General features: G+C 41.1%; 2 protein-coding genes across 2 annotated transcripts in view; both read left to right on the top strand.

Annotated features, from left to right (window-relative positions):
- Window positions 1-184: 184 nt before the first annotated feature.
- On the top strand, window positions 185-8,130 carry pdcd10a (programmed cell death 10a). The gene is made up of 8 exons (XM_063493440.1): window positions 185-743; window positions 2,371-2,564; window positions 4,477-4,530; window positions 4,735-4,852; window positions 5,452-5,578; window positions 6,436-6,514; window positions 6,623-6,705; window positions 7,136-8,130. Exons 2-8 carry the CDS (start codon window positions 2,475-2,477, stop codon window positions 7,281-7,283), a joined length of 699 nt encoding a protein of 232 aa, XP_063349510.1. The 5' UTR covers window positions 185-743; window positions 2,371-2,474; the 3' UTR covers window positions 7,284-8,130.
- A 2,642-nt stretch (window positions 8,131-10,772) lies between these two features.
- The window catches only part of LOC134641700 (WD repeat-containing protein 49-like), a 35,975-nt gene continuing 28,092 nt past the window's right edge, over window positions 10,773-18,655 (top strand). The window contains exons 1-6 of the mRNA XM_063494209.1: window positions 10,773-10,853; window positions 11,788-12,096; window positions 14,398-14,571; window positions 15,092-15,175; window positions 15,297-15,389; window positions 16,704-16,875. Coding sequence (XP_063350279.1) covers window positions 10,773-10,853; window positions 11,788-12,096; window positions 14,398-14,571; window positions 15,092-15,175; window positions 15,297-15,389; window positions 16,704-16,875 — 913 coding nt within the window. The remainder of the gene's footprint in view (window positions 10,854-11,787; window positions 12,097-14,397; window positions 14,572-15,091; window positions 15,176-15,296; window positions 15,390-16,703; window positions 16,876-18,655) is intronic.

Below are 18,655 nucleotides of genomic sequence, written 5' to 3'. Positions count from 1 at the left end.
CAAACAACGTTCTACAGTAATGCACAATGCTAATAATTGTTAACAGCCGCATCCTGTCAGTATTAACGTACCTTTATTCAAGCCTGGTATTTCTGCGCAACTGACGATATTTTAGCTTTTTGGCAGCGAACTCTCTTGACCATCGTGAAAACCGTTAATTTCGTTCTTCTGATAGCTAGCTACCTTAACATTCGTATCGTGTTAATTGTAGACGCATATACACATACATATCAAGGTATTTTCTTCTTATGTGCTTTCTTAAACAGGGTTAAATGTGTGCGCTCATACCGCAGATAATATTCGTCATACTCGACTTAAGGGTTAAAAATCCATTACCTGTACCTACCTGGGAATTGAAGTCTATTTCGGTGTCCCCGGCAATAACGAAACATTGAGGACGTCCATAGAAAGAACTACAAACAGCCTGGAGCGACGCCAACGGGCAGCTCCCAACACCGCCCAACCTGGCTCTCGTCTGCACTTTTATTAGACAATAAAACTTCCTGAACGAGACACAACCCAAAACAAGACGGGAAGATAACCGAGCAACACGTCCCCGCCTTCATTCACCTTTATTTAGTCGCACTTTATAAGGAGGCAACTGGAGTGCTAACAGAATAGATTGAATCACCTGCTCTCGAAGCTGCTGTTCTAACGTTAGTTCGTTACCTATAGAGGTGATTTGCTGTTTTCCGGTCAACGGTCCGCTGCTTCTCTCATCACTGGCAACCATCTTTTATCAGGTAAGGCTGGTACCGAAACTTTGAGCTCTTTGGATTTGTTTTTAATGTAGTTTGGCGTGCCTGCTAACCACCACGTAAACTGGTAAAAGATCTGTGATGGAGCTGAGAAGCAGGGCAACCTCAAATATAGTGACTACTACAGCGAGGTCGGTACCCTTTCAGAAAAGGGCAAAATAAGGGAGTTCAAAACAAACAAACAAAAATAAAAAAATTATAATACTTTGACTTATAAATGTCAGTAGTGAGTTATGACCGTAACCTTTTCAGAGCAATACGCCTCTCTTTGATCCAAGGGTCATTTCACAGAGAACTCTAAAAAACACCCCGGTGGCTTTAAACTGCCCCAGATATTCATGCTGCTCTGAACACTTTTTTTGTTATTCTCCCCCCTTTTTTATTTCCAGGAAGAGCTGCATTAGTCCACGCAAATGACTCATAAGGGGCTGTAATAACCTTTTGTCCTGGAAGACACTGATTGATTGGTCTGCATTCCATATATCTGTGCCAAATGCTACCATTACCTCTCTGTCTTGGCCTGCACTAAGATTTGCCACACCTTAGTCATTTATGGTTCAGGGAAGTAACAGAGTCTGCAGTGTTACCTTTTTTGGCACATGTAATTGTATATGACGTTCATATTCATATCCCTAATAACTAGAAACCAGTGCAATCCTTCCTGTAACCATGGCTGTTGTAAACACTGATTAAACCTCCTTTTAAAATCCTTATCAGATATAATAATGTCACACTGGACCTGTTTACAGTTTTACTCTCTATGCAAGAGCGAGTGCCAAAGGGCAGAACCAAGCATCTGATAAACCTAAGAGCACTCTCAGTTATGGCAGAAAGTCAAAGGGTGACGACTTGTCTCGCTCTTGTTTCATTCACCCGCGTGAATAGTGAGCTCGTATGAAAACGAGTGACCCTGCCCTTTTTAATTTGGGATTTGTTGTATGAATGAAGATTGTCACATAGAGCCATTGAAGCTGTTACGTACTTAAAAATGTAGGTGAGCAAAAACTGGTCCTGGATGTGCCAGGTGTGTGTTCCTGTGTACCCGACAGTAAAAGAGACAGAATACAGGCCTGCAAAAGAGGATGTACTGGATCTTCCTCTTGTTTTTATTTATGGCCAACCTGGTGTGGGGGGGGAAACAAGCTAAAAACCAATACCAAGGTCGTATATTTATCACACCGCCTTGCTTTATTGCAGCAGTCATTTTCAGAAGAGCGTGTTTTTCTGGTACAGGTGTGACTTGTGCCTGTTTTGTCAGCATTGCACCCAGTGGAGCAGTAAAGCACAGTCTTTTAAGCGGTGTGGCTGTTATGGAATGATCATATCTGTGACTCAAAGACTTTCTTGGAAGAAGTAAACATGGGGTTTGATCTTGTTTAATTGCACAAAAATTAATAGAATTAGAGTGCTCCAGTTGAAATTTTGTGGAACCAGTTCTCTACCTCCTCACTACAATAGAGACATGTTTAAACAGGATAAATTTAGCCTGGTTGTAAACATGGATAATTTTATTTATTTATCTATTTTTTTTTTATCCCTTACACAGTTGTTTTTGTCAACTACCATCCATCTTTCCCTGCTTGTTCTCCCATCGTGCTCTTTTCTTCTTTAGATCCTTGTCTGCTCCCATTCTGTCAGTCTTCATGACTGATTGAATGCAGTGAAACCGGCATCAGTGGACGAGTGCACGCACAGGGGTCCATCGATTGGTCAAGGATGACCATGGGAGACATGAAGAATGATGCAGCTGCTGCCTCGCTGGCTCCGATGGCTCTCTACACCGTGATGTTTCCTGTCTTTAAGGAGGTAAAGAATAAAAAAAATTAAAAAAAAAGAGAGAGTTTGTGACCTTAGAAGAAAATTGGAATGAGACTTTTGGTAAATAGTCAGTTCAAGCAGGGGTTGTATTTAACTGTGGAAAGGTTTTTGTGTAAAGTTGCAGAGTTGTAGCTGAATAGAAATACGGAAACGGTAGTGTTAACAAGAACAAGTGGTGGAGAACGAGTGGTAATGAGAAGTGAGCAGACTGCTACTATTCATGTTGTTCAGCTGATGGTAAATCTGAGTGGCTGTCAGTATCTCTGAAGGGTTTTTTTTTTTAATCCATGTGAAGCATCTCTGTGTATCACACCTGCACGATTACAGGTTACACTTTTCCAGTCTTTTTTTTTTCTTTTGTTATCATTAAAGACCCAGAAAAGGAGTTGAAAACAGTTTTTAAAATGGGGAATTTATCTGTTTCCCAACAGCCATTTTGTCTTGACATTCACTCACCAGATAATTCATCAGATACACTTTGACACAAAGAATTAAGGCAGTTCTGAAGACATAGATTCAACAAGACCATGGAAACATCCATAAGGGGAATCTCCCATTCCAGCACCTCCCGAAGGTGTTCTATTTGATTAACTTCTATTTCTTGTGGAGGCCATTCAAGTACAGAGAACTTATGGTCATGTTCAAGTAACATGGTGTGCTATCCTGGTGGAAGTAGCCATCAGAATTCAGAAGGGACAATTCTCTGTAAACCCTAGAGATGGTTGTTTGGGAAAATGTCAGTAGATCAGCAGTTTCTGAAATACTTAGACTGGCTTATCTGGGAACAATTATCATGCTATAGTCGAAGTCTCCTAAATTACCTTTCTTTCCTCATTCTGATGCTCAGTTTGAACTTCAGCAGGTCATCTTGGCCAAGTCTTCATGTCTCAATGCAATGAGTTGCTGTTATGTGATTGGCTGATTAGACACTTGCATTATCGAGCAGTTTAATGAGAGTATCTAATAAAGTGGCTGGTAAGCGTTTAAGGTAGTTTAATGAAGGTTCTGTTTTGTTTAAGGCGAGAGCCTTAACTAATGAGATCAGTAACACCTGTATTTACCTGCACCTTTAAGCCCAAAAGGCTGCTTTTGTTTGCATCTAAAAAAATAATCAAACATATTAAAAAAATCTTTACATTATTTTTCAGTCGTTGAACTGCAAAAAAAGCAGTCAAAAGCCCCAATATCAGCTAATAGCCATGTTTCACTGATATATTGGTGCGCTGCTGTTTTTTATTTGCCCATTATCATGTCTTTCATTTATGTCTTCTGTTATTTAGCATTTGCTTGTGGATTTCTGAGTATTAAGGGGGAAAATTTGTGGTAAATAAAGAGGAATTTAAAAAATGTACATGTAAACATAACAAAAATTTAAAACCCATTTTGTTTTTTTGGGTTTTTTTTTTTACTGGGTAACACAAACATACTCGGCAGTTATCCCCTGGCTTAAATTGGTTTCTGCAATTTGCTAATTTCAGCTTTTGTCACTCCTGATTGCTCTCATTGTTTTTCTGCTGTGCTTTCAAGGTGTTATTGTTTACAGTATGAAATTATCTTATTGAAAAACTATCGATTTCACGGTGCGCAAACCAACAAGCAGCGATCTGGAGCTGAAGAAGCAAAGACCTGCCTAATGCCAAAATATCAGCTCAGAGGAACTGAATGCACTTTGATTCTTTCGAGGTTAACAATAGAATCCAATTCAGTCCACACGGATTTTCACATCTCAGCATCACGGTGTCCTCTTTTAATATGGTGGGATCCTTAGCTTTCATGTACTTTTTACAGAATTACATTTCAGCACAGACGAGAGGCCATGGTAAGAGCTAAGCTGTGTGCGTGTGAGTGTTAGTTTTTACCGCTGGCTTATTCTTGTGTGTTTGTGTATTACAACTTGCAGTTGGAGAAGATCAATTTATCAGCAGCGCAGACCTTGAGAACAGCTTTTATAAAGGTAAGGTTTTCTCTTAAAGTTTGTTTGCTTGCATTTCACGGACAAAACTGCCATCCTTCTTGTATCGACTCTGCCTGTACCCTTCACTTTGTAAATCCTCTTTACAGCAGCTTAGTGATTTATAACTTTGATTATAGTTTTATTTTCGCAAAACACCAAGGATGACTGTGAGTCCTCAGCAGCTGCATGTTTGTGTGTCTCAAGGCAGAGAAGGAGACCCCGGGCCTTACCCAGGACGTTGTTGTAAAAATATTGGAAAAGAAGAAGTTAAAAATTAACTATAACGAGGCTCTGCTTCGCATGGCTGGAGATGATATGCAGGGTAGGTTTGGTTTCTTTTATTTGTTTTGTTTTTTTGTGCTCTGCTGTAGACCAGAATGTGCACTTAAAGATGAAAGCTGTGGGAATACCAACTTGGTTTTTCTTTGGTTTCTGTGACGGCCCAGTCCTGTGCTGCTGCAGCACAGATATCCACTGGGGGGAGCTGTTTCCACACAAATCAACCCCTCTGTCTGCTTTCAGTTGTTCCCTTGTTTCTGTCTGTAATTGAATTCCTTGTGCCGAGTGTACAGTGATTGATGGTAGTAATGAATTCACTCACACACACACACACACACACAGGATGAATTTTAAATGTACCTCCTGCATGGCACATCCCAAGTTCTACCTTAATCCGGCTTTTCACTTAACAAACTCAACACGTTACTGTCCCTAACGTGTGTGTGTTTGTGTGTGTGAGTGCACACGCATGTACACATACTCCTGATGCTGTGTCCATTTTTCACACTTGCACTGTAGACATAGGTTTTTAACACATGTCACCAATATTAATTTCGTGAGTTCTGCCCGCGTGCTGACGTGCCCATCGCTGCGAGGAGTTTGAGCTCTGTCTTTTGTTCTCTTCCTCTCTGTGTTTTTCAGAGTTGATGATTGACAGGAAAGAGCCAGAGTTCCAGGAGCTGAACGAGAGGGCCCGAGCTCTGAAACACATCCTAAGCACCCTGCCTGATGAGATCAATGACCGAATGGGCTTGCTACATACCATCAAGTAAGACAGCTGTGTGTGTGAATGTGCACGTGTGTTGCAGTGTGACGTAAATCAGGTTCACTACTACGTGCAAAATTTCGATCAGATTAAGTGATCGTATTAAGTGATTAAAGTAGCAGAAAGCAAGCCCTTTTGACTTACAACAACTCGATGGTTGATTAAAAGTGAAAGAGTCAGCTTTTAATAACTGTTCTCCAATTAATATTTCATTATATGCACTAAGATGCTGCCTGGCATTACATAGCTCTCATTTCTTTTATTCCAACTGGCCAACCGGAGCATGTCTTTGTTTCTAAGCTTTCATCACAAGACCTACGTTCAGAATGTAAATAATTCATCGACTTACTAGCGATGGTGACGCTGGTATTTTATCCCCGCCGTAAGATTCCTTTCAAAGGTTGAGCAGTGTGCACAGCAGTGATGGCGAAACTATTAACGTCCCTGTCCGCCGCTCTGAATGCACGCTATAGAAAGTGAGAGATGTTTCATCTTCTTGGCCCACTTTGCCATTATTTTGATGGAATTCAATACTCTTAGTGAGTCAGTGCTTAAGTTACTTACCCAGCGGAGGGCTTAGAAATAAAATCAATTCAAAGGGAATGCTAAGAAATTAAAGTTATGAAACGGCAGATTTCAAGTGCATGCGAGGGGAGAGAGAGAGAGAGAGAGACAGAGAAAGAGAGTTGAAGGTGAGAGCGTGTTTGTGAGAACAGGGGGAAGAAAGGGGAGACAACGAGCTGGATCAAAGGACTGTAGTTTCAGGGTATCAGTGCCTGATAAAAACAGACAGATTTGAAGATTTCTATATATTTTTTTTTTCTTTCTAACATGCACTCACTTGTGCGTGTCATCCACAGAGATGTTGCCAGTGCCATCAAGGAGCTGCTAAACACTGTTAATACTGTCTTAAGGAAATACCAACATCAGAACAGACGGGTAAGTGGATACATTAGTAAGTTTAAGAAAAAAAAAAGTGCCTGTGCACACAAACACAGTTGCTGTGAAATAAGTGGAGCTGAAAGGCTGTCTGTATTTATTGGTTAGGTAGTGGAACAGCAGAAGAAAGAGTTTGTGAAATACTCCAAGAGCTTCAGTGACACTCTCAAAACCTACTTCAAAGATGGAAAGTAAGACACTGTTTCTAGTGTATTTTTTGCCCCTTTTCTTTTTTTCTCCATCACATCTTCAACCTTTTCTCATTCGTGTCCGCACACATAGCCACCAACACATTCACTAGTCGTACACACCCACCCACGCTTGCACGCCTTGCCTGTTTGCATAGACGCTCACGCGCACACCCACTGTCACCCATGTAAATGGTGGTTGTTTGATCACAGGCCCGCTACCATCAAATCCACCAATGCTGAATAATTCCCTTGACCCACTTCCTGTGGATCCATCCTGGCTTGTGTTCTCTGAAGCCTGACATTCTCTATTCCAGCCAGATCAAAGTGTTCCCCGGATCAATCCTAATATTGTTGCCACGCTTTTCGGTTTTTTTTTCTCCCCGTGTGAGTGACACGTGTGTCCTTGTCTTTCTGTTCCGGTTGTTTCCAGAGCAGTAAATGTGTTTGTCAGCGCCAACCAGCTCACCCACCAAACCAACATGATAATGCGGGCATTCAAGACTGGCGGCCCGGCGGCGGCGGCCCGAGAAGATGCGAAGAACAGACGCGCGCAGACACAGGAGAAGCGTTTTCATTAGAGGACAGGCGAAACGAGGCTTTTTAATTTGTAAAGGTGTTTTATTATTTTTTGGGGGGGCTGTATAATTTATAATTCTGTGGCTCTGAGGGGAGATCAGGTAGTTTCGAGTTTCAAAGCAAGTCAGGCTGACAGTAATTGCCGGGGATTTTTTTTACTCTCTTTAATGTTGTTCTTTTATCAGATTCTTAAGTCAATATTTTCTACGCTCCCCTCTGCATTTTCCACTCTGTTCAGATCATGTCAGTGTTTCCCTTGTCCTTAAAAGTTTGGCAATTGCATATAAGTCCTTAAAAGTTATCATTTTGGCAATTACTAATATCCAGCCAATATGGTTTGTAGTCATTTGTAATTTGATTGATTTGCCAAAGACCAAGATGCCATCTTTAAATGTTTTGTTTTTGTTTTTTTGCTTTTTGGTCTGACCAAAAGCCCACTGATTTACTGGAGAGAGATAGATATCTCAGTAGTTTCTAACCCTTTTTCTTTAGCTCCCCATAGGTATTATCTATATCTGTATATACATGCATACTTAACTGGACTTCTCTCGCTGTCTTGTATTTTAATGTTTCCAGCTAGAGCGTTACTACTCCAAAGCTGCAGATTTCAATTCATTTCAAATGAGTGACGACTTAACCTTCACCCTGTTTACGCAGATGTCTCTGATTATGAACATATTGTCTCTTTGTCACCTTCTGTTCAACTCCTACTCTGTAATTTTCATGACGTTTTCAAGGCCAGTGAAAATAAAATGAAGGGACCTGAACTTCCTTGAGAACTCTTAAAGAAGTCATGACGAGTTAAACCACTTTTCTTCTTCTTCTTCCTCTTGCAAATTAAAGAGTTCTGACGTGTGAGAAAGATTTTTCCAAAAGTGGGTCTCTCTTCAGATTTGTATTGTTGTATGAGAGTGCTTCATTTTCGCTCAGTTGCCCTTGCGTTCTCTTTTCTTCGACTGCGCCTCTTTCCTCCCAGAACTAAGAGCCATACCAATTTTTTTTTCTTTCTCCTTCCCATTCCAGCAACTTCATTCTTCTCCCTGTATAATAGTGGATTTTCCATGGTGGATTTGTGGAGGGCTATTTTGGGCTCTCTGCTGGCTCCTACATGCACCACTGTAATCCAATTGTGATAGTGTTAATTTTTAAAGCTTTATTATTGAAATTGCTGAGACCTAATTTTCCGATCCTGTCACTGTTGACGGCCGCCATAATCAGCTAATTCGAGTTATTGAAGACCATTAAGTCACACACGGAGATTGGTCATGGTCACTGGAGCAGCAGGAAGGAAGGGCAGTGATTACATCTTTGTTGGATTTACTGTTTGATGCTTTCCACCATACGAGCTATCGATTTGTTTGAGTTTAACAAATCCCTGAGATACTTTGTTCTCTCTGTATATATATGTGTGTGTCTGTGTGCATAGCAACAATTGACCTGCAGGATGCCCTCTCACAGGCATTTGAATGATGCTGTAAAGCTGCTTTGTGTGTATTTTATCTTTGTTCAGGTTCACGTCAGTATTTTTCTTTTATTATCAGTCGCCGTGGAATTTTTGTGTGAATCGTGTTGTTGTATGTGGCGTTGTTGCACCTCACTCTCACACACATTATGTTCGCTCCTGTGCCTAATCTGAGAATAGAAAGCATACACGCGCACGCATACTGACAATAGGCCTGGACTCACAAACTCTCACAACTCTTTTTGACTACTCGGTTGCCAGGAAACTTAGCCCGAGTCTTTAAGAGTGAAGGATAATAAAAGATTTGTTGTGTGTGTGTGTGGCCTCTGCCACTGTCTGGGCTACTGGGGGGCAGTTCGTTAACTCTCTGTGGGTGTGTGTGCCTGCAGTCAGGACTGTTGGCGTTGATTGCTTCTTAGACGTTGCCAGCTTAGAATAACCTCTGGACACAAACTTCAGGCACAAATCGGCCGAGTCTCCTTCAGACGAGAGGCAGCCATTGCTAAGACGGAATAGCCAGAAGGTGAGGATTTGTTTGAAATGTCACACATTTGAAAGTGGTGTTTCCAACACCTCAGAGCTGGACTCTTGGGACAACATACTACAGACACCCATTACAGAATGAGAGGTGAAATTGAATGGTAAGTTTGAATTTGTTATTAAGCGTAAAGTTGTGTTTGGTTTCACTGTTTGAACTTTGTGATTGAAAAGAAAACATGCTTGACTTGAGGTATGTGTATACTGGAAGGCCAGGTCTGCCATTACACAGTTAGGAGCTGAGATGCTTTGTTGACGGACAAGTTAACTGCATGTTCTTTTAAAAACTCAGAAGTACTACAGTGACAGTTTTGAGAGGACTCACTGGAGCAAAAGTGACCATCCAGGAAGAGGAGAGGCAACCCTGATAAGTGTGTTTGATAAAAGATTGCAAAATGAGTCTTTCCCAGAGGTGGATGCATTCATAAGAAACGCCTCTTACCTTTCAAGCAGCAGCAATTTGGACGGCACATCAAGCTTTCTGTGTTCATTTTTACGTCTGTGCAGTCACATGCAGACTGAAGCCAGCGGCGTGCCACAAAACAAGTCAGGATGTGGTTGATTAGAAGTTATCACGCTCACAAACAAGATGTGAAGAAATTGTCCCATGAGTATCGGCATTCTTTTAAATATTACAGTAGTATAAAGTCATCTTGCGGTCTACTGCGAACCTGTTGTCTGGTTTAACTATCATGTCAAGATCACACTGCAGTTCATCACTGTTATAAAAAAAGATAATAGCTGCAGCAAAGCATTAATTTATTTATTTTCCCTTTGCTTTCATTACACAGCCTGTCATCTAAATCTCTGTTCAGTTTGATGCCACATCCAGTGAATTTGTCTCATAAACGTTTATGCTGTGCTAAAAATGAAACAGTGTTTGCCGCCCCTTGGAGTGTTTTGTAGGAGAGTTGGAGTTAAAAAGAAACTTTCTCTCTTTGACTTCAAATGCGTTTTTAATTTCAGCACAGAACAATTTCAGAAATCATTCCCTTTTATTCACACTTTTATTCTCTCCATCTATCTGACTGTATTTTATTTCACACTAATGGATATGACAGACTCGACATGCTTTGGCAACCCGCTGCCTTTCTGAGAAATTTTTTTGTGGGGGGGGGGGGGCTTGTTTGACTACTTCCTAAAGTCTTGCACTTCGGAAAATAGCGGAAACCTTTGCACGCTATCCAACAGTGAAAAGAGGCAACAATAAGCTGCTGCTGTGACCTTGCTGTATGATCATGGTGGCATGACGACCCATGTGAAATAGATATGGCAGGTTATTGAGGGATTACTCTGAGTGCATCTTGTTTTGTCATGTAACACATAGACATTGGGAAATCTATTTTATTCAGTGATATATATGTGTGTGTGTGTGTGTGTGTGTGTGTGTGTGTATTCCCTATTCCACACCAACCTGCATACAGACACGCATTTTACCTCCTTGACCTCACCTGGTTTATTGCTGATTGATTGACAGGTCCGAGCTGTAACCATGGGAACGAGAATGGAGGTGGCACAGCTTGAAAGCAGAATGAACGCTGAGGATTATAGAAAGTTACAGAACCTTTTCCTTGTGAGTCTTTGATTTCAAGTCAGTCTATTGACAGCCTTGTATTACAGCACCTTTATTTCACATTTAAAGAACAGGGTTAAATTATTTATCTCCAATTTTGACAGTATAGAACCATACCTTTAGATCTGATTAGAAGTGCTATACAAACAAGGGAATCTTCAGGGATTTACTAAGAAATCATAGGGTTTGGGTATGTTCTCTATATCTACTTCTAGTTTACTGGACTATATAAAGCTGGTTTTAAGTTAATTTGTTCAAGTACTGCCCTAATTTTTGGGTTCTTCTCATAACTGATGTATAAAAGATGGAGGTAGCCACCTGGAAGTAAGTCGCTTATTTGTGATGTCCTGAACTGCACCAATTTCCTGTCACAGTGTAGCCACAGTCTTAAACACCCCTTGATTTATTGTGTGTTCCATTCTAAATGGGGTACATAAGTTACAAAATGAACACCATGCTACAAGACATGAAACCAGTTTTAGGCATCAGTCTTAAACCTTGCTACAACACTTACGACTTGAAGCTAATCTTAGCTATTAGCCTTACACCATACTACAATACCTTAAACTTGAAACTAGTCTTAGCTGTCAGTCTTATACTTTGCTTCAATAACTGAGACTTGAAACTAACCTTAGGTATTAGTCTTATACCTTACTATAATAGCTAAGAGATGAACTAGTTTTAGCTAACAGTTTCAAAGAGATTGGAGACATTGTTTACTGAGGTTAAAGTGCTCATGGACTTCTTTAAAGTGGGGGTACTTTTGGGGCAAAAAAAGGGAGGCTTTAAATAGCATGAAGCTACTTCCATTTTTTATATAGTCCACAGTCATGATTGACCAACTTTACTGATGCTGGGACTGCACTAGTTGGCTGTATTCAGCTGTGTGCCAAGATTGTGCAGTATCTCACAATCCTCTTGCTGTTGAATGCAGGACTTCTCAGGTGCATCCCGCTCCTTGTCCCGAATTCAGTTCATCGATCTTGCTTGGTCATCAGTTGGCCACGGGTCCGAGGAGGAATATGGCTTCTTGTTCGACAGCGTGGTTCTCAGTCAGCAGCGCAGTGGCCTCCCCCTGGACAGCGACACCTCAAAGGAGAAAGAATGCATTGACTGGGGAGGCCTGTGCTCATTTCTGCTGATGGAGCTTTCCAATAAATTAAAGAACAGCAAAACTGTTAGTGCGCCTTGCTGGAAGCCACCACGCACCCTCACCTGTCCACATCGAGACCCCGTTCAAAAGGTAAAAGGTCCTTTAACCTAGTAGAGACTTACACGAAGAAAAGTTTGTTATGAGAGTCATAGCATGTTGCCTTTTTTCCCTTTTTTTCCTCAAACCAATGACCCTCTGCATGTTATCTGAAAACATTTTGACATTGGCAGTCTAGAGAATCCAAAACTCTGCTGACTGGATGGAATTGCACATTATTAAACATTGTGGAAGGAAACGTTCAAAAAGTATTAGGGTCTTGCTCATCAAAATGGCTCACTCCTTTGGAGATAAATGGCTCTGGACTCCTTTAACATCTATCAATTAATATGTAAATGAAGCAGCCGGTATGAAGTCCCCACCGCTTTGGATAAAGTGACGGCTCATCACTTTAATCTTTCAATCCCGAGGATGTCGAAATGTCAGACTGTTGTGTCAGTTGTTTTCCAAGTGCCTGGAAGGTTTGACAGCCTTAAAGAGGCAGAGTATTGTTGCTTAGATAGCTTTCATTTCTGACCATTACTCCACTAGTTAAGTATCAAATAGAGACTATGGAAACAATGTACTGTATCTATAACCCTGACAAATTTGTAGCAAAGCAGGAAGTGGTTACTAATGGTGACAAATCCACCAACAGCCTGCAGCTTTTGCATTTTTTTGCACACATTTCACTCAGGGCTTGGTGAAGACCAAAACTGAGCTAAAAGGAGTGAATTCTGGACTTGTACTCATTAAATGGTAACATCAAATATTAATGTCTGCTACAATTGTAGACCAAACTGTTGGGCACTGCAACGTAAGAAAACACGAGCAAATAGAAAAATGCTGCAAAAGCACATTAAATGTTAAATAAAATACAACTGAAGCTCACAAAAAATAAATAAATAAAAACCCTTACAAAACACAATGGAAGTGATTTTGAGTAGACGGTAATGTGACGGAACAGCTGCGGTAAACATGTAATATTATTTTCATGTTACATTACATTACATTACATTGCAGTATTACATGGATCATACAGTTAGAACACACTTTATCTTGCATCTTTTTCTTCCTCAAAGTCACTTCTAGAGCTGCTCTGTCATGTATTTGTCTCCCAAAATCACTTCTGATGTTTAATATTCCACATAACTCTGATGAGCCAGAGCAACACAACAGCTCTAATAGTAAAGATACCTGCCTATAGCATGGTTCTAAGACTATAAGTACCCCTTGGTGCCAGTATTGGGAGGTTTTAGTAATACAAGCACATCTCCAAGACCTTGTGGACAGTCTGTCCCTCATTTGACCACTCAGTGCTGCTGACCAGCAGCACCCCACAGAACATGCTATTTCTGAAATGCTTGTCCTCGTCAGAGTTCCCCAGGTATTTGCACCTGCCCATTTCACATGGTCCTATATTATTTGTTTCATCTACCACCATTTCTTCCTGAACGTCGCTTTTCCCTATTACAAGCTAAATGGGAATCTATTGCATACACTGAAATACTTTGAGTACTACAGTATACCATATACTGTTAAGTATAAAAGTTATTTTGTTGCCATTTAGCAGTTACAGGTTCACCGATACTTCATTGGGTACATACTTCAAATTGAATAACAGTTTTGTCTTCCAGCTTTTAAAGCAATGAAAAAGCAGCTAAAAGAGCCCCAAAATGATAGCCCTTCGCTCGCACTACAGATAAACACATTGTATCAGTTACTCACCAGCTGTATATCAATATGTAATTATAATAATTATGGATAAATGACATGCAAATCCGGGAGATCTTACAAAGGTACACTGTGGGGAAAGGGAGAAGACAGTAATTACGTTGCAGAACATCTGACCTCTTACCTCTGCTGTGAAATTTTAATAAACTACCTTTCATCAAAGATCTACTTTGTCTCTTGCTCATTAGATGCAGTCAGCTTCAAGCTTTTTAAAATGAATTAATTTATTTTTTGCAGCTCCAAGTTTTGTTCACCCAATAACTCCTGTAATGATTAATTCTCAATTTTATTAGATTCAGCACAGAACGGCTCCTTTTATTCACCTGTATCCAATGAGTGGAAGATTTAGTAGGGGCTCGTTTTTAGAGAACTTATATTAGGGTAGTTCTGCGGTTATAAAGTAGCCAGCGAGAAGAGGAAAATTCAAGCCATAATTAATATTTTAAATTGGTTTTTAAAAGCTGTCTCCTCAGGTTTTAATAAATAACGCCACTCTCTAATGTAGCAAACTTCATTGGGGCATAAAGCTAAAGGCTGGTGTTACGGGGAAGTGTGAATTGTAGTCTTTCTGTGGATATTTTCTTTAAATGTTTTGCTTGTAATAACCTCTGGTCTCCTCAGGTGCTGTACCTGCAGAGTTCAGGTCAGTATCTCACTGTGAGTAAAGGAGGAAACGTAGGACTGCGGGATGCGGAGGACATGTCCCTTCTGCACACTCATCGACTGCAGAACAGCACAGTCGCACCCAAGGACCTCTGGGTCACAGATGTGGTGCTGCTGCAAAACGTGGACAAGGTGAACCTATCAACATACTGAGAGATGCATACCTAACTATTAATCAGTCCTCTCATCGATTACTGCTGCATCGTGGCTCCTGAAGCGTAGTTCAAGAAATATTATTCAAAGAAATGGATTTATAATTTAATAACTGATAAGTAGCCTCATTTAATGGGGCAGATATTGTATGGCACAGAGATAAACAAATACTCCACTCAATTAATGAATTATTGATCTGTGGCTTTGGTTAATTGCGTTTCAGACACGAAGCTGGTGCATAAAGATCAGAAAGTAAACATACATTTTTTAGTAATAACACCATCAATAATTGATTGTAAGTTTTAATTGGCATTTCTTTAAACTACAGATTTATGGATGCCATATTCTGTATTGTATAACCGCGTTAAATAACACATGAGGATTTTTTTCCCCCATTGTGCATTTGGCAAACTGCTAAATCCTTGTTATATAATAGGGACAGGTTGCATGTCTCCATGTTTCTGTGTTTTCTAACAAACTCGATTTTCTTTAGTCTCAGATAGCTGTGGCTTTCACAAGTAAAGAGGTGTGTTTTTATGACTTCGTGTGTGAAAAGACCTTCAGCTGCAAGTGTAAACTCCAGGTAACCGTGAGATGTTTTTCAGTGTTTTGTGTTATCTTCATATTACCATCAGCTTGATTCCATTGCATTATTAATAACATAAGAACTGGCAACATATCTCATATATTCTTATCTACTCTAGGGCTTGAACTTTACTCCTTGGTGTCTAGACTACTGGGTAGATCCCTGTAACCCTGACCAGGCTGTTCTCACTATAGGAGACATTGGAGGACGGGTAATACACACATACAAAGAAAAGCAAATGAATGAGAAGAAAAGAAAAAGAACTTAATTCAGTTTTATTTATATGCCACCAAATCACAAGCAGTCGCTTCAATTCACTTTATATTGTAAGGTAAAGACCCTACAATAATCCACGGCAGATATGAGCAAGAACTTGGCGTCAGTGGGAAGCAAAAAAACCCCTTTTAACAGGAAGAAACCACCAGCAGAACCAGGCCCAGGGAGGGGCACCCATCTGCTGCAACGGAGGAGAAATTTATAACTAATGAGTAAATGCAGAGTGTTGTAGAAACACATGGAGCGTGAAAAAGAAACACCCCAGCAGCTTATAGCAGCATAGCTAGTGGAAGATTCAGAATCCAGCTTTATTAAAAATGAAAGTTTTAAGCCTAATCTCAAAAGTAGAAAGGGTGTCTGTCTCCCAAATCCAAACTGGGATCTGGTTCTACAGAAGAGGGGCCTTAAAGCTGAAGGCTCTGCCTCCCATTCTACTTTTGCATATCCTGCTGTCTGAAAGAAAAAGTGCTCTAATGGGGTGATTCAGGCACCAGGCCTTTCACATAAGATGGGGGCTGATTATTCAAGACCTTGTATGTGACGAGAAGGATTTGAAATTTGATTCTGGATTTAACAGGGAGCCAATGAAAAGAAGCCAATATGGGAGAAATATGTTTCTTTCTTTTTAGTCCCTGCCAGTACTCTTGCTGCATTTTAGATCAACTGAAGGCTTTTTTAGGGAGTTTTTAGGACATCTTGATAATAATGAATTACAGTAGTCTAGCCTAGAAGTAGTAAATGCATGAACTAGTTTACTAAAGAACAAGAGAGGAAGGCGTTATCCTCATTATCCACATATGTGTTCATTATGTTACTATAGGTTCAAGCTGCTATGGGACTTTGTGTGATGCAATGAGCACTTATGCTCCACTTGCCTCTTTTCTCTCCCTATTTATAAACCACTGCAGCATGTCATTAAATCCTTGTCTTGTCTCTCCCTTAGTCTGTTTTGTCCTGCCTCCATATGCTCTCTTTCTTCTCTTTCTCTTTCCCCTCACCCCCAACCGCTGACGGCAGATGGCTGATTCTCTGCGAGCCCGGTCCTGCTGGAGGCTTCTTCCTGTTAAAAAGGCATTTTTCCTCCCCACTGTCGCAAAGTGACCCCCTATGAGCTAAAGAATGTAAGGTCTTTACCTTACATTATAAAGCGCCTTGAGGCAACTGTTGTTGTGATTTGGCGCTACATAAATAAATCTGAATCGAGCAGGTCCACTGCTCAACGACTGTGAGTGTCTGTGTATATTCCCAGGTCAGTGCTTTATATTTCACCTCAGCCCAGATCTTCCTGTTTGAGAGATTCAGTCTAAGGACCGACTCTGACTCAGCAGACATCATCCTTTGGGATGATCTGGCCAAAGGCAAGCATCGCTCCTGTTACACCGTGACACACCAAGCACACGCGCCTGGCTGGGTTAGAAAAGGTAGAAAGTACACACACACACACACACACACGCACACAAACCATCAAAGAGACATAAGCATACTAACAAACCCCTCTCTCTTTAATTATAGCCTAACATTCTTGTAAAAGTGCATGTCTTTGTTGCAGCTGTAGTTTCTCTTTTGTTGTCTTGTCCCAGTGAAAACTCCTCTGTTTGCACATCTGCTATTTCATATGGTATGCAAAAGAAGGAGCCAGCTGAAATAGCCTGCATGAGCAGCGATAATCAGAACCCAAATGCTTCTGTTTGTCATTCCTGTGCACAACTGTATTCAGCCTCAGGTTAAAAAAAAAAAAAAAAGCTCTCCAGTATCAGGTCAGAATGAAATCAGGAGTATATCCGATAGAAACAACACATTCTGGGTGTCAGACCTACTTAACACACCCATACAAACACAGACACACACACTTTACCCTTCACACCTGGGATGAGAGCCACAGGCTTGCTTGGTCACCTCTCCGGTGTCGTTGCAATAACAGCTTATGCAACACAATGAAAACGCCTGGGTGTGTCCCGGTCACTGATGCACGCACGCTGACACACATGCAGTGAGTCCTGAGTCATTCTCTTCATAGCCAGACTTTTTACTGCTGATATAAAGTCAGGAGCTTGAGGTCTGGCCTGCTGAGATCCCCCACCCCCCACCCCACTGCAGCTCAGCGTGGGTAACAAAGAGGTCGCTTAGTTTTATCTCAATTGCATCATTTGGACAGAGGCTCTCTGAAGAGTTATCGGGCTGTTTGATAATGATTCAGCCGAGACAACGCTCTGAGGCTGGATTCGCTGAAAAAGGGGGGGAATCCTGATAAAAGCAAAAACAAGAATAAAGCACGTATAAATAAGCCCAATGAATGGGGACAAAGGAATAACAAAGAATGGGGAAACACAGGATACAATGGCGAAACATTAAAAGCTTTAGTTAAATGAAAATTTTACAATCTGTGTGTGCACATGCACGTGAATCAGCAAGAGAACGCTTGTTTGTGTGTGGGCGTGTGTGTCGTCATTTCTGACTGTAAGTAAAGGCAGCCCGCGTAAATGCATGTGTGTGTGTTTGCATACCTCTGGGGTGCTGGTGCTTTTTCTTTTGAAGTTTCCCACCCTGCAGTATGAGTGGGCTGTGTACCATTAGACATGCCTGGTTATCCAGACCTCCAAACCTTCAGGCTCATGGGCCACCAGAGAGAGGAGGAGAGGAAGGAGAGAGAGACAGCGGTGGATCAGTGAGGGGAAATTGAGAGCAAATTAGGAGGAAATTGGGATGGACAACAGTCCTATAAAGGCAAAGAATGAGAGGTGCAAGGAAGGGGTGTGTTAGTGATGGAGAGAGTGTGTAGGTAACATAAAAATCTCCCATAACGTGGAGCGATTTATTGCACAACACGAGAGGTTTGCTTTGACTCCTGCTGTTTCTGTGTTATTTCCAATCTCAGCAGTGAAAGTGCGAGAATAGCTGCAGCACCGGCTAAGGAAGCAGATGTTCTGTATCTGAGTCTGCATCACAACTAGTTTGATGAGCTGTGCTTGTCAATGAATAAGAGAAGGGATCATTAATCAATGATGAGTCACAACGCGCTGTCTGAAAATCCACTAATCTCTTAAATTCACGGAGCGGAGCAAAGATGGGATGCGTGAAGTGTATTCAGATATAATTATTTGCCCCAAGCTCTCCAGCCAGTCTTTGACCTACGACTTGTCACATGCCATCTCAAAACCAGCCCTTAGCTTGTGCAGGCTTTGAAAGTTAAGCAGCCTCTAA

This window comes from Pelmatolapia mariae, linkage group LG14, assembly GCF_036321145.2.
Source record: "Pelmatolapia mariae isolate MD_Pm_ZW linkage group LG14, Pm_UMD_F_2, whole genome shotgun sequence".
NCBI classification, from domain to species: domain Eukaryota; kingdom Metazoa; phylum Chordata; class Actinopteri; order Cichliformes; family Cichlidae; genus Pelmatolapia; species Pelmatolapia mariae.
Note: the sequence above shows the minus strand (reverse complement) of the source record. Positions and strands in the feature narration are given on the sequence as shown.